This window comes from Hyaena hyaena, unplaced genomic scaffold (genome assembly GCF_003009895.1).
Source record: "Hyaena hyaena isolate Hyena2069 unplaced genomic scaffold, ASM300989v1 scaffold_39, whole genome shotgun sequence".
In the NCBI taxonomy this organism is placed as follows: Eukaryota; Metazoa; Chordata; class Mammalia; order Carnivora; family Hyaenidae; genus Hyaena; species Hyaena hyaena.
Genome location: NW_024080671.1, coordinates 4551999 through 4567641, shown reverse-complemented (window position 1 = coordinate 4567641; position 15643 = coordinate 4551999). Strand labels below are relative to the sequence as shown.

General features: G+C 60.1%; 1 protein-coding gene across 2 annotated transcripts in view; it reads left to right on the top strand.

The window, feature by feature from the left end:
• The window catches only part of SDK2 (sidekick cell adhesion molecule 2), a 261230-nt gene that overhangs the window by 234165 nt on the left and 11422 nt on the right, over window positions 1-15643 (top strand). For both annotated transcript variants that reach the window (XM_039229793.1, XM_039229792.1), the window contains 6 exons: window positions 1989-2126; window positions 4464-4625; window positions 7429-7554; window positions 11276-11440; window positions 13467-13607; window positions 13885-14023. In XM_039229793.1, the coding sequence (XP_039085724.1) occupies window positions 1989-2126; window positions 4464-4625; window positions 7429-7554; window positions 11276-11440; window positions 13467-13607; window positions 13885-14023 (871 nt within the window). The remainder of the gene's footprint in view (window positions 1-1988; window positions 2127-4463; window positions 4626-7428; window positions 7555-11275; window positions 11441-13466; window positions 13608-13884; window positions 14024-15643) is intronic.

Here is a 15643-nt window from a genome sequence, read left to right as displayed (position 1 = left end):
AAGGCTGACATAAGGGCTGAGTTGATTGAGAGGATACCAGCGTGGGAAGTTCCGGAGGAGGGGTTCCGGGCACAGGGAAGAGCAGGTGCAAAGGCCTGGGGGACCGGAGGGGATTAGAGGAACAGAAAGCCAGGTGGCTTGAGAAAAAATGGCCCGTACAGAATGGGGGGTGGGGGGGTGATGCTTAGAAGGAAGTCTGATGGATTCAAAGTGCGCTGGGGGTCATTGGTGGGTTTAAGCGATTGGGCCACAGGATCTGGTTTATGGTTTTAAAAGATCATCCCGACTGCTGTGCAGAAGACAGAGTGATGGAGGGGAGAGGAGGGAGTCAGGGAGGCCAGTTAGGAGGCTGGACAGGCGGTCAAGCCTGAGAAGACGGTGATGGCGAGGACCCTGCTGCCTGTGAGGGCAGCGCTGGACCTACAAATAGTGTCCCCCAGAGGCACATCCAGGTCCAGAAGCCCCAGGACAGGCAGGGCAGGTGTCACCCCCGTTTCAGTGAGGAGGGTGGCCTGGGAAGTGATGCTTCTTGCCCAGGAACCCCTGGCTGGTCCATGGGGGAGCGGAGGCTCAAGGCCAGGGCTGTCTTCACTGCCCGGCAGCCTCCTTCACCTGTTGTTAAACTCTCTCCTTGTGGATTTGAATATAAGCCTTTTGTCCTGCCCCGCCTCCCAAGCATCTTTCCCAACCTGCTGCTTCCCACGCTATAAATCACCTTTTCTCCTAAAGAGAGAGCCAAGGCACCTGGGTGGCTCTGTGGGTTGAGCGTTCAACTTCGGCTCAGGTCATGATCTCGTAGCTCATGCGTTCGAGCCCCATGTCAGGCTCTGTGCTGACAGCTCGGAGCCTGGAGCCTGCTTCTGATTCTGTGTCTCCCTCTCTCTCTGCCCTTGCCCTGCTCACGCTCTGTCTCTCTCTCTCTCTCTCTTAAAAATAAATGAACATTTTTTAAAAATTAAAAGAAAGAGAGAGAAAGCACGCGCCAGACCGTGGAGTCATTTCTTAAACATTGTCCTCTTTGGGGACAAGCTGTGGCTCGGGGGAAACCCTTTTCCTCCACTGGCTCCCAAGGTTCTCGTCTGCTTGTCTGCTTGCCTGTCCAAACCACTCTCTGTCAGTGTCATGGGCCGGATGTGAGCCCCTGGGAGCCTGGAAGTTTCCGTCAGCAGGACAAAGTGTTCTGACCCATGTCCCTCTTGCCTAAGGGAGGCAGGAAAGGCCCCCTGAGCTCAAAGACTGCTGGCTGGGGGCTGCCTCCCACTGGAGCGGAAGCAGGGTCCGGATTAGCTTAGGCTTGGTGGGGGGCGGCACCGGACAATAATAACCTGGTCATCTTGCACTCGCTCCCGCTCCCGGAGCCAGCACTGCGCTTCCTTCCCTTCCTCTGTCCTCCCCACCAGAGCCCCCACAGCCCCCTGTGTTTTCAAGGCCTTTCCAGGCTTCTCAGGCCAAGAAAGCATCTCTTCCAGATGGTTTGACTGGCTGCCTCTGACAGCGTGGTCCCTCAGTGACAAGCCCTGGGGCTCCAGGGATGGGACAAAAGCCATGCGTGGCTGCAGTTCTGGCATCTTCTTGCTCAGTGTCCACCTCATGCTCTGGGGCCCAGACAGCCCCTGCCTTCTCCACCAGGGAAGGCGAAAGACACGCCTTGCTTGGGAAGCCAGGATGTCTCCTGGCCCCACAGTGACCCTGGAGGTGCAGCACAGCCGTGTCCCCAGCTCTCAGCCAGGGCTCAGGGCCACTTAGCAGGAAGAAACGGGGTTCTCCAACTTTACAGAAAAGAAAGTGCTTTTTCTTCCCAGTTCTTGAACTCGGGTATTGGAAAGCAAGTGCTAGCAATGTCAGTGGGGGAGGGGAGGGGTACCAATGACCTCTGATGACCCCCTGCCCTCTTTTTCTCTCTCCCTGGGGCCCAAAGTTGCTCAGAGCCCAGCAGGGCTTTGAACGTCTTTGGGAGGGGGAAGCAAACCATTGTGGTCTCTCTGCAGCCCCCAGTGCTCCCGGCTCAGTCAAGTTCAGCGAGCTGACCACAACCTCGGTGAACGTGTCCTGGGAGGCCCCGCAGTTCCCCAATGGCGTCCTGGAGGGCTACCGGCTGGTGTACGAGCCCTGCACCCCGGTGGATGGTGAGTGGGACCCTCGCCGCAGCTCCCTAAACCTTCCCTTTGCAAGGGCTCTGGGGCTCCTACACGGAGCTGGATGCGGTGGGCACATCCTTGGCTTGTAAAGCTGGAAACTGAGGCCAGACAGGAGGGGGGCATTTCCCCCACAGGAAAGGCGGGGTCAAAGCTGGGCAGCAACCTAGGAGCGAGTCCCAGGAGAGAATTTGTACGTGTCTGCTTCCCATCCAAGGATGGAAGTGGGGGGAAAATGAAGGAGCTACAGCGCCCCACAGTGGCCAGGCAGCGGTCAGGCCTGGGAAGATGGGGAGGGGGCTGATGGCCCCTCTCATGCCTGCTCCCCCCGCCACATTTAGGGTGTCAGCCTTATTCCGGATAGGTCTTTGCCTCCCATGGGGTCAGGAACTCTTTCAAGACTCTGATAAAAGCCTTTGAGCCCCTCCCCGGAAAGCATGAGTTTGGGGAAGTCGCTGCACCCCTATTCCCTTGTGAACCTCAGATCGAGAACCGTGCTGTGCAAGTGTCTTCCCCTCCCCCTGAACCCTGTTCATCTAGCTTTCCTTAGAGCCCCACCCCTTCCTTCAGGCCCTGGTCCGGACCCTGCCCTCCTCCCAGACCGGGCCGTGCTAACCCTGACTGTGGACGTGAGACCCTTACCAGCTTCCTACCCCCGCGCTGGTGCGGGTGAGCCCGGAAATCACTGCCATCTACTTAAAGAGTCAGGAAGGAGGCTGGGCTCCCGGTTCCCCGGGCCAGGCCGTTCCAGAGCGAGGACTCGGGGGTGTGGCTGGCCTACTAGGCTGTGGCCTGGCAGCCAGAGGTGACTGCCTCTGGGGTCACCTGGCTCTCACCTTTCCCTGACCGGGGCCAGAGCAGGGGGTGGAGCCCTGGGAAGGCTGCGGCCAGCAGTTCTGGGCCAGCTGGGGGAACAATGGCCCTCAGTCTTCCCAGCACCACCTGCCTGCCAGCAGCTAGTTCATTTTGCAGAGTGGCGCTGGGACACTGAGCGGGGCTGGGCCCCAGGAGATTGGTCTGGGACAGGACCCAGGAAAGGGGCCCTCTCTCCTTCGGGCAGGAAGGAGAGGACAGAGGTCACGGGCACAAGATGCAGGTGGGCACGACAGGCTCTCACCACAGTGGCGTCTGCCTGGCCTACCCAGGGGGCTCAGTGTGAGCACTTGGCCTTCTATCCCTAGTTCGGCATCGCCTGGCCACATGCCTAGACCTCATGCCCTCGCATATTTCCCTCCACTCTGTGATGGCCCAGCTTAGGGGACCGTCACGCCCTGGGTGTGACTAGACCACGCTGAGCCAGGCCTCCCTGTGTCTGCCTTCACACCTCACCCCTGGATTCAGGTCAGCAGCAAACAAGCCTCAGCAGAACCCACCCCCCCCCCCCCCCCCCCCCCCCCCCCCGCACACACACCTGTTTCCTGTTGGGAAAACCACACCCTGGACAGATGGGGGTCTTACCCAGAGGTGTCAAGGAATGAGTCCCTAGCGCTGCTGTTCCGGGTCCCGGGTCATATCCCCCGTAGGTCACTTTGTTTCCCCAGAAGTGCCGCCTGAGCAGCTACTATTCTGTCCTTCAGAACTTATTTCTTCATAAGACAGTTTGGGCCCCTGCCATGTGCCAGGCGCTCCGATACTTTATTAAACCTCCTTGCATCGTGTCTGGGGTGTTGCTGACCCCCTCAGTCCGTAGAAGAACAAACCAAAGCTAAGGTAGGGCACACATGGTGAGACGCCCCCCCCCCCCCCCCCCGCCCCCGGCCAGCACTGGGGTGTGACCTGCAAGGCCCGTCTCCCCATGGCGACCACCAGCCGTTGGGCGGATTGTGACCTCCGGAGCACAGAGCACAAACTCCAGCCTCCCACGTGCCATCCCAGGCCTCCCCTCGAGTTGCTGAGATTTGGGGTGCAGCTGATGGGGGGGACCTGCTGTGGGAGCCCCCGGCCCTGGCTGGCACAGGGGGAGGGCGGGACGCCCAGGCGGACCTGAGCCTGTCCTCGGCTGTAGGGACTGGGTTGAGGTGCGTCCCTCCAACTCTGGACCCAGGAGGTGTCTTTCCAGAAGCACTTTCTGAAAGGTGACCCTTGGGACTGAAGTTCTGCACGGCTCGATGCGGGGGTGGGGGGGTGGGGGGTACACATGGCGGTAGAAACCATCCAGAGCATGGTGTTTCAGTTAAACAGGATGGGGAGTCTTGTCCCGCTAGATGCCAGAGGACCCTGTGCTTATTCAGGGGACAGAGAGGGCACAGCCCTTCTCAGACTTCTCCCCCGCGGCCCCCACCTGCCCCCCAGCCCCTGCGCCGTCCCCACATGCCGTGCTTCTCCCAGGTGTCAGCAAGATAGTGACGGTGGACGTGAAGGGGAGCAGCCCTCGGTGGCTGAAGGTGAAGGACCTGGCAGAGGGCATGATCTACCGGTTCCGCATCAGAGCCAAGACCTTCACCTACGGGCCGGAGATCGAAGCCAACGTCACCACGGGCCCTGGAGAAGGTAGGGGGGCAGGGGGCGGACAGGGGGTGCTGCCCCACACACGGCGATCAGCCCCCCAGTCAGATGGGGGAGATGGAGTCTAGAGGGGACAGCAGAGGCATGGGAGAGAATGGGGGCGGGGCCTAGCGGAGAAGGGGCGGGGTGAGGGAGCCCTTTAAAAGAGGGGATTAGGAACGACTTTGGGGGGCACCATTCAGACAGACCCGTGAGAACCCAAACCAGTGTTTGTAGCGTTCTGAAGGCACAGCTGTAGCAGAGGAGAAGGGAGGGGGCTGGGCGTCCAGGTGTGAGGGACACTGGGCCTGGGCTGTGGACACGCGTCAGAGCCCCCCTGGGTGCCTGCTGTGAGTCACAGTCCTGGGCCCGGGAACTCAGAATCTTGGAGCAATCACCCCAGGAACCTGCACATGACCCAGAACTGAGGGTGGCTCTTTGCCCTGCGCTGTGAGCACCACTGTGCTGGGCGGGGTGGGGGGGGGGGAGGGTCCAGTCTATGGGCACGGGGGCCTGTCCTTCCTAGACACAGGTGACAGAGGCCGGCATGGTTAATGGGGAGGGCAAGAAAGGAGTAAGGCAGTTACAGGCCAGGCTGAGCACTGAGCTTTCGAGGGGAGGGTTGGGGAAGGGAGAGCAGAGGGGAGGGGAGGGGAGGCGGGGAGGAGCGGGAAGGGAAGAGTGGCTCCTTTTAAGTTGGTGACACCTCTTGAGGTCGTCCTTGGGCGAGGGGAATTTTTCAGGGCACCTGCTGTGGTTGAGATTGGTTCTCCAGGATTCTCGTCACCCACGCAGGGTGTCCCCTCCTGAACACAAAGCCACCGCCCAGCCTCTGCTCCTTCCTTCCTGGAGAAAGCGCACCGGCCACCCCAAACTTCCCTGAACTCCCCCGCCTCTTCCTCCTCCCTCTGTGGTGCCCCCCTCCCTGCCCCCCTCCCTGCCCGGCTTAGCCTGGGAGCCTCTGGGAGGCGCGCTGGGCCTGGAGGTGGCTTCCTGGCCTGGCCTCTCACCTGTCAGGCAGGCGTGTCCTGTGCTGGGTTGGGCTGGCCGCTCCTCATTTCCTCTTTGCAGACACTTGCCGTTCCCACCTCACGTTCTGCAGAGACGCCGGCTGGCTCCTGGGCGCCTTTGGACCAGGGCCTGCAGGGCTGGGGGAGGAAGTTGGCCAGAAGTCGCCCCCTCTGCCCCTCACCTGCCCCCAGCCCCCCCCTCCTGTGCCGCCTCTTCACCTGAGCCAACTTCCCTGGGAAACAAAAGCCGGAAGAGAGCTGGCAGGGACAGAGAGAGGCGGGGCAGTGGGGACAGGAGAAGGCTGGGCACAGGCTGTTCTAACCTGCAGCCCCAGGGCCGGGGTGGGAAGGGGGCCACCCCCCGCAGGAAGTGTGGAGGCGGCGGTGGGGGTCCCTCTGAACCTGAGGGCGGAGGGGGCTGCAGGCACAGGACACACCTCCAGGCATCCTTTTCCGTCCAGGCCAGGCAGTGGCTGGAAGTGCTAGAAGCTTCTAGTCCAGGAGGTGAAGCACAGCTCTCCTCCTCTCAGCTTTGAGTTCTGTCTTGTGCAGAATGAAAACTCGGGGTCCTGAGAGCCCCACCCCACCCTTCACACCCTCCTTGGGCTGTGTCCCCAACCCCCAACCCCTCAGCCGCCTTTGCCCTGTGCTGTGGGCAGTATGCACATTGGGGAAGGAAGGAAGGAAGGAGATGAGGCCCTCTGAGGTCAAGGGCTGGGCAGTGGGCTGTGTCCCGGGCCTGCTGTCCAGCCGCCTTGAGGCTGGAGAAGAAGCTGGACTCCAGGCTCCTTCCCCGTAGGCGTCCGCAGGAGACACTCAGCCAAAGGGTCCCCCACCCCCCCACCCACTCACCGACTTGTTCCCCCTGCCCCACAAGTGCGTAGGAAGCACCAGCTTGTGCCCAGCCCTGGGGAGAGAAGGCTCCAGGCCTAGCGAGGAGCAGGCGTGTAGGAGGCAGTGCACAAGGGCAGGGCTCCGGGGACAGTGAGAGCCCAGGGGACAGGCACTGGCCTGCACGTCAGGGCACCCTCAGGGAGGACCAGCTCGGGACCCTCGCTAGATGGGGCTCGCTCTCCTTACTACAGAAGTAAACCCTCTCTTGCTTCGACTCCTGGGGCCGGTCCCCGGGTGGCTGACGTGACAGGCTGCCACCCTGAAGTACCTGCCTTGCGAGGACAGCCAGTGGCAGAGCCCACTCCTTCCTCCTCCGGTGGCCCCCGACTTTGCAGTGGCCTAGCCTGGGTGCAATGCTCTGCGGTGGGGGGGGGGAGCTCATGGCAGGAAGTAGGGAGGGCATCGCCACGATAGGCAAGGAGACAAGATGCCAGGGAGCCCTTCAGCCCCCTGAAACCCAACCCTCATTTACCAAAGGCCCACCCCATCATCGCACTCACCTCTGCTGTCCCCCCCAGGACATCCCTTCAGGCCTTATGTTCCAAGGGAACATACAGATGGGGAAACTGAGGCACCAGAGGGCTATGTGAATTGTCCATTGTCCCCCTCTAATGTGCTCTGGGCTGGAACAAGGAACCCGGTCCTGCTGACTCTGCTCCGGGGATCTTTCTGGCATTACCCAATATACCTCTCCTGCCCTAGAACTTGGAACATGAGGGTGTGGGTGACCCAGAGAGCGTAGTTGCGTTGGGCAGGCCCGGCCTGCCTCCTCCCGGGGCCTTGGCACTCGCAGGGTTTCAGGAGACTCTTCCCGGGCTCGGTTTTACTTGCCCAGCCCTGCCTGCTAGAGCACAGGGAGGCGGGGCTGGGTGCCATGCCTTCTGCCCACTGTACGCTGTTTGCAGGTGCCCCGGGGCCGCCTGGAGTGCCCATCATCGTGCGGTACAGCTCCGCCATCGCCATCCACTGGTCCAGCGGAGACCCCGGCAAAGGGCCCATCACCCGCTACGTCATAGAGGCCCGGCCATCAGGTACACCCTGCCTCCCCCCACCCACCCCTAGAGCAGATCCCAAGTCTTGCTCTCTCCTCCTCCCGGATCCCTCTCCCTGGCGCACTTGTGTCCTCCTGAGAAGGACTGCTCCAGGTGAAGCTAGAGGTGGCCTGGGGCGAATGGAGACTTGCACACTCAGATCAGGGACACCCAGGGGTCCCCAGGAGAACAGCACTTGGGGCCAGGTGAGGACCATCTCGGGTGGAAGATCGTTCAAGACGCCAGAGGTGCAAAGCATCTGGTCCCCTCCCCCGCCTTGGCTAAACACTGAGTCTTCCACGAGACCTCCTGACCAGTGTCTCGTAAGGAGGCCGGCTGTCCCCCGGGAACCCTGGCTGCCTCCTTCAGGTCTGCCTTTGCCATCCTGAGACACTCAGCACCTCCCATAACCGTACCGACCCCTCCTGTCAAGCCTGAAATCGAATCACAAGACCTTCCAGAGCCGTCCGCAGACCTGCGGCTGAGAAGTCGCTCCAGGGGTCTGTTCTTGGCACTCCTGTGTCACGGTCGCTGTGGCACCTGCTTTTCCCGGCTCCCGTCACCAACCGGAGCCCTCAGCCACTGCCAGCTCTCTCAGTTGCTAGGTTTTCGCTAAGCAGAGGGCCCAGAGCCAGCAAAGAGCTGGAGGCGTGTTCGGGGTGCTCCGTGGATCCGTGATCAGCCGGCTGAAGTTAAGAAAGGAAAGCATGACTGTGGGGCTTCAGCATGAAGAGCAAATCATCGTAACAGGAGGAAGTCGGGCCCATCAGAGCTAATACTTCTAATGGGAGCCTCGAAACATCCCAGTGACAGACTTAATACCATAGTGAGGTGTAATCACCTCAATAGCAAGTAGTTAATGCCAGCTGTTTCAGGAAGCTTCCAGCACCTCCTCATTGCCCTAATCGTATACTAATAATTGTAGTGGCAAAGAGCAATCACATCTAGCAACTCCGATCCATGTGTAGCTGGAAGACGTGTGCGAGGTTGACTGTCCCCCCACCCCAGATGGTCCCTCCCCTGCCCCCCTGTACCGGCTGCTGCGTTGGCCGCGGCCCGTGCCTCTGTTTTCCATCCAAGTTAGCCAGCCGGCATGCCAGGCTGTGGAATGTTGGCTCCAGACTTCGGCTCTGCTGATTCTCCGACGTTCCCTGGGTGGTCCAGCATGGGCCCTGGTGTTTTGGGGTGGGAGGGCTGTGACTCGGTGCACACAGGTGGGATCAAGGTGGGACGACCCCCCCCCGAAGGTCCCGAGAGCTCTGACAGAGATCAAAGGCTGTGAGGAGAGAGTGAGGGTGGAGGGCAAGGGGAAAGCCCTGTCTAACCCCTGTGGCTGCTGGAGAACATCCCGCCACCTCCGCACCCCCATCCCCACCACCACCGGCTGCAACCGCCCCCCGCCGCCCCCGCCACAAGCTGCACGTCCTCATCTCCCAGATGAAATTGCTCTGCATCGCCAGACAGAATCAGCCAAACATGCCTGCTTTCTACAAACCCAGAACGGCCAGGCGCCGCAGAGCAGGGAGGGACTCGCTCGGGGCGTCTGGCCCCTGGAACCCACCGTGCGCATTGGCTGATTCCCGGCGCTAGAGGCCAGAGCCCCTGCGTGACGCGCTGCAGCTTCTGGCCTGGCCCCGCTGCCCGGCCCCACCGCTCGTTCTGTGTGGAGCGGGTCACGCAGCAGGTGGGGGGAGGCCCCCAGCTTCTGCGGGGCACCAGGCTCCTGGGCGAGCCCTCCCAGCCAGCACTGAATCAGCTGCGCATCTCGAACGGTGGCTTCCTGGATACCCAGAGGGCGTCCGGTGCCCGGAGGAGTCAAGCAGCCCTGGGCTGAAACACCAGCTCTGCCACTCAGGGCAGCCTTCCCTTGGGAAGATGGGCTCCCCTCTCTCCCGGCCTCAGTTGCTTCATCTGTAACGTGGGTACAACGGTTCTTCCTTCTCCCTGTCATTGCTACGGGCCTGGAAAGTAAAGCCCTTACATCCACGATGCCTGATGGATGAGGAATGAGTGTCGCTGCCGTATTGGCATCACCACTGTCAGCATCTGGTGTTGAAGGTGAATGAGAGAATTCGAGGCCATGGGAGGAGAGTGGGTTTGCACCCTGATACTGGGATCCCGAGGCACGCAGTACTGAAATTGGGGCCCCTGACACTATGAGGTCGGGGAAGAAGATCTGTGCTAAGTTCCTCAGCCAGTTCTTAGATGATGCGGGCGCTGGGTGGTCCTTGCCCGGAGGGGCAGCACAGTCTTAGCAGGAGAGAGCCACGGTGTGCATGAGGCAGGCGCCCAGAACAAATAAGATGGAAAATGAGGCCCCGCTCAGGACCCCAAGCCTTTGTGAGGACAGCAGGACCCAGACGGGGCCTCACGGCTGCCTCTGAGTTGGAGGGATCTGGACGGGTAAGACCAGAAGGCAGCTTCGGAAAGTGCCAGCACACCCTCGGCCCACAGTTCAGAGGTGACCGATGGGGGTGACGGTGCCTCCGCCGGAGTCCCTGACGTGGGTGGATCTGTAACACATGTGGTGAAGGAAGGAGGATCCATCAGCCCCTGCAAGGGCTAAGCTGCAGGGAGGGGGTGGCCTGTGGACCCCTCGGGCAGTTGTGCCCAGAGGGAGCTCAGAAACCGACGAGTGGGGGGGAGCAGCGCCTCGCCGAGGGTCAGGAGGGAGCTGGGAGGCTCCTGCGAGCAGGATGCAGGTAGGAGCTCACCCAAGGCTGACAAGTCACCTCCCTAGAGTGGGCCACGGGTGGAGGACCTGGGAGCTTGGCCCGCTGCGGCCCTCTGGAGCGTGTGACGCGGGTGGTTGGACACTCTGGTCGCCGAATCAGCCCTGTCCTAGCACAGACAGGGCTCACCGACTCCAGGGGCCGCACCAGCTCCGTTGGCTCTACGTGGGGGCCTCTGGCCGAGGCCCCTTCCCAGCCTGCCCGTCAGTGTGTGCGCGTGTCTCTTGTCCGGGCAGCACTCTCTCTGCTCCTTTAAAATGCAGTGGAGACGAATTAGGTCCCAAGGGGGCAAGACCCAGAGAGCCACGGACAAAGGGGCAGGTCCGAAAAGAAAGTCAGGAGCTCACAGGATGGGGGTGGTTGGGGCCATGGGTAAAGAACAGATGGAGGACCCCTCTAGGCACCTCTGGGCTTTCTCAAATCTCTGCTCCTCGGCAAAGAGGCGGCCTAGGGTGGGCCCCATCGGTCCACGCAACGTGACCAAACCCTCACGGGCGAGCCCCGCCCCTCTTCCAGCTCTCGGAAGAAGGGTCTTCTTTTGTGTGATGCCACTACTGTGTATATGTTGAATAGGAAGTGGGGGTGGGGTCAGAAAAACAGAGGCCTGGTTAAGGAAAGGAGGGTACGCCCGTGCGATAAAAGCTTAGACCGACACTTAAAGTCACGTTGCCCAGAGCTTTTTAATTACACGGAAAACGGGTGAGTTGAGTTATTCTGCGCAAGGGCTGAAATGCCGAGTCTCTTCCTGTGGACAGTGGTATTGGGTTGCTTGTTACAGTATTTTCTACGTACTACGCATTTTTTAAATGTTTTACAGGCATTTTAATAAAAGGAGCAAAGGGTCAGAGACTCCAAACAGGCATCTTTTTCAAAACATCTGCTGAGATTGTGTTGAGGGGGCGGCCCAGACAGTTCCTGCTCTCAGGGGTAACGGGTGGCATGGGAGGGGGCTCTCCCTCACAAGCACCTCCCTCCCGATCCTCTTGCAGATGAGGGGCTATGGGACATCCTCATCAAAGACATTCCCAAGGAGGTGACCTCCTACACGTTCAGCATGGACATCCTGAAGCCGGGTGTGAGCTATGACTTCCGGGTCATCGCCGTCAACGACTATGGCTTTGGCACCCCCAGCAGCCCCTCCCAGTCTGTACCAGGTACTGCCTGTGGGGTGGGGTGAAAGCGCCCCATGGAAGAGCCTGGTGGCAGAGGCTGGTGCTGGGCAGAGAGGAGAGGGGCAGGCGGTATAGCACCAGCGGCATTGGGGCGGGAGCTAAAATGCATTGTCTTCTCAGTTCTCCAAGGGCAGTGAGCCCTGGGCCAGGGCCTGAGTCAGCTTTGAGGTCCAGAGGAAGCTGGGGGCTGTGCATCTTTGGGGTTCTGTTATAAGGACTCCAGAAGTCCTGGGCAGGGGGCTCAGCGGGGCTTATGGACGAATCCATGAACCCAGGATGAGAGCTTCCATGAGCTCATCACCCAGGAGATTCACCCAGGCTGTAAACTGCGTGTTTCTGTGGAAACCGCCCCAAAAACAGAGCCAGCGGCCTGTGGAGCAGTGCCCGGGGCCGGGGGGAGAGGACTCCCGTCCCTCCTCTTTTTCCTCTCATCTTTCCATCCAACATGTCCCAAAGGACTCACAGACGACTCTAATGCCAAACCCCATGACCCCAAATCCAATCACTAACCAACTTTTAATATCAAGGCCTCTTCCCTCAAGGCGGAAATATAGCTCAAAATTGTAATCTGCTAGGTGAGCCTCAGAAACCTGGCTGCCTCTCTCCTCCCACATACATTCTCCCTTGTCCAGATTGATGGAACTAGATCATGGGAAATAGAAGAGCGAGCCCCTCATCAGGCAGCCCCCGGGTGAGAAGGGGCTGGGTGCAAAAAGCATGGTACTGAGAGGGGCACCTGGGTGCCTCAGTCGGTTAAATGTCTGACTTGGGCTCAGGTCATGATCTCACAGCTTGTGGGTTCGAGCCCCGCACTGGGCTCTGTGCTGATAGCTCAGAGCCTGGAACCTGCTTCAGATTCTGTGTCTCCTCTCACACTCTGTCTCTCTCTGTTTCTCTTTCTCTTTCAAAAATAGTAAAACATTAAAAAAAAAAAAAAAGGCATGGTACTGGGGGCTTTGAAGGAAGCAGAGCCCTGGCTGAGGAAGCATCTAAAGACTCACTCATGTCCATCTTCCTGGTTCCCCCCCCGCCCACTTTCTGCCACCAGAGAAAGATTGAGCCCTGCCCCCAGGGAGAAGCTCTCACAGGCCTAACACAGGCCAGAGGGCTACTTTTCCAATACAAATCTGGGCCAGCCTGCCAAGGCAGCACCTAGGCCATGGGTGGCAAGAGGGAGAAAAAAAGAAAAAAGGAAAACTAGCAAGTGCATGGCTACTTCCCCCTCCTGTGTCCTCAGCAGACATCAATAATCAATCCCATGATTCTTTCCCAGTGAGTCCAGAAGCAAGCACATGGTGGCTTCCTCTTCCTGTGTCTCAGCAGACATCACTAATCAATCCCAGCACTTTCCCAATGAGTCCAGAAGCAAGTTGGGTGCCTGGGTGGCTCAGTCAGTTAGGTGTCCGACTTCAGCTCAGGTCGTGATCTCATGGTTCATAGGTTCGAGCCCCACGTCGGACTCTGTGCTGACAGCTAGCTCAGAGCCTGGATCCTGTCTTCGGATTCTGTGTCTCCTTCTCTCTCTGACCCTCCCCTGCTCATGCCGTCTGTCTGTCTGTCTCTCTCTCTCTCTCTCAAAAATAAATAAAACGTTGAAAAAGAGGCAAGCACATGGCTGCTTCCCCCTCCTATGTCTCAGCAGACATCACTAATCAATCCCAGCACTCTTTCCCAGTGAGTCCACAAGCAAGCACATGGCCACTTCCCCCTCCTGTGTCTCACCAGACATCACTAATCAATCCAAGCACTCTTTCCCAGTGAGTCCAGAAGCAACCTCAGAACTAAAAGCAGCTCTCCAGGCATCCCTTGACCAACAACGGAGGAGAGCAGGCACCTGAGCTAAAACTGTCCCTGCCAACCTTGTCTTAGGTTGTCCCCCATGGATATAGCACAGACTTTGCCTACTGGGAGCAGATGGTAGGATCCCAGCCGGAGCGGGAGGTTTGGAGGCAGGAGGGGGCTGATCGCCCTGGACCTGACTGCCTCCCCTCCCCAATCTGTGTTCCAGCTCAGAAAGCCAACCCGTTCTATGAGGAGTGGTGGTTCCTGGTGGTCATTGCGCTCGTCGGCCTCATCTTCATCCTGCTTTTGGTATTTGTGCTCATCATCCGGGGCCAGAGCAAGAAGTATGCCAAGAAGACAGACTCTGGTGAGCTGGCACCAAGCCCTGCTGGCTGGACAGGACTCCCGTGGGTCTGTCTCCCCTTGTCGCAAGGTTGGGGGGCTGGGGTTCTCTCTCTCCTAGGGATGCACCTGCTCTGATAGGCGGGCAGCCTGGGGCCCCTGCACACAATCTCCCATCTTGTGGTTTGGTCTCCGCTCTGACCGGAGAGCCAGGTGGGAGAAGGGAGGCCACCGGTCTGAGGGATGGCATGAGTGACCAGAGGCTGTCTCCCTGCCCCCCCCCCCGCCTGCCGCCCACCCAGGGAACAGTGCCAAGTCTGGTGCCCTTGGCCATGGTGAGATGATGAGCTTGGATGAAAGCAGTTTCCCTGCCCTGGAACTCAACAACCGGAGGCTCTCCGTCAAGAACTCCTTCTGCCGGAAGAACGGCCTGTACACCAGGTAAAGGGCTCTCTGAATTGGGGGTCAGGGGGACGGCCAGAGGGTGGAGGTCTGGGGGGAAGCGCAGTGCCCGCGGTGTGGAGGACTTGGGGAGGGCACAGAGCAGGCAGTGTCCACGTGGCCTCGTTGTCCCAGAAATGACATTAAAGCTCAGGGGCTGGGAATGGTCAGCAGGGTCCAGGAAGCACATCCGGGATCTCGAGGTCACAGCCCAGCATGAGAGCGCAGTAGGAGCAACATCACAAGGAGGCAGAGACAAAGGGTTCCTGCCAATGACCGCAAAATGCAGAGAGCAGCCCAGCCTACTGCTCAGAGCCAGCTGCGGCCCGGGGCAGGCCCGGAAGCCGTGAGAGCCGCTTTGCCCCAGCGGTGAGGTGGGCCCAGCAGAGGCAGGTCTCAGGGGACACGCTTGAGTGGGAGGTGCCAGGAGTCCCTCCCCAGTATTGCTCATGCCCTCCCAATCTCCTCCCAATTCTGGAAGGAGAGGGCACTCAGAATGTGGACAGCCTCTCCCCTGGCTCCTTACTCCTACATCTTCTAGAACAATTTTCTCCTACTCACCCCACAAGTCCACGCTCAAAGGGCAGCGCCTGAGAACAGCCAACCAGGAAAGGTCCAGGCTGGCGGGGCGCCCGGCGCCCGGTTTCCTCCTGAATTCTCTCCAACCCTAGGTCCCCCTCCCCCAGCCCCACTCCCTGTGGCGAGCTGGGCTGCCCATCTCCAAGGGCAAGGGCAGCTGCCGGGGCCCACCTGCCCCTCACATGATGTGACCTGGCAGTTTTATGCTCCGGGGAGCTCAGGAGAGATGGAATGGGGAGGAGGGGCCTGTGGCCCAGAAGCGCGCCTGTCCCTGGCCTCAGCCCTCTTAACATTCCCGGCTCATCAGAGGTGCATGCCGGCCAGGCGCGACTCACAAAGCTTCTCTCTGTGTCGTCCGGGAGGGAGGAGGCCCTGTGTGTGTTCCTTGGGAGAACGGGGGGGGGGGGGGGGGGCATGCAGGCAGGCCCAGCTCTCACCCCTCGGCCAGATCTAGCGTTCCAAAGAAAGAGCCATTTGAGGCAGAGGCGGTGGGCCCTGCTGTCGGCCGCGGCCCCGCCAGGCTGGCCCCGGGGCTCTGCCACATGGAACAAGGGGGCGTTTCACAGACGGCCTGGCCTCACCTGCTTCTCACGCCCCCAGAGTACACACACCGCGGCCCCCGCGTGCCCCCTGCTCCACTGTGTACACACAGAAGTCCTGTTTGCATCCCACCAGCCTCGGGCTCCGCGAGTCTGACCCGGCCCTGGTGACACCGTCAGCCCCCCACCCCCACCCCCTGCCCACTCACCCTGCTTGTGGCCAAGATAGCGCTAGCCTGGCACCCCGTTTCCTCGCCCCGCCCCAACGTCACTGCGGCCAGTGCTGTTACTGTCTTGTCTGTAAGTAGCTCAGGAGGCAGCTCTGTTATTTGGAATGAAACCAGTGCAAATTTAGTACGAGAGGTTGGAGGCAGTGGGGAGGTTGCTGGTGACTTGTCTCCAGACCGCGGGATTGGTCTCAGAACAGTATTTCTGTAGCAAAGGCACCGCCCGTGCCTCTGGGGCCAGCCGGCATTCAGAGCCACGGTTCCAGAACACCTGG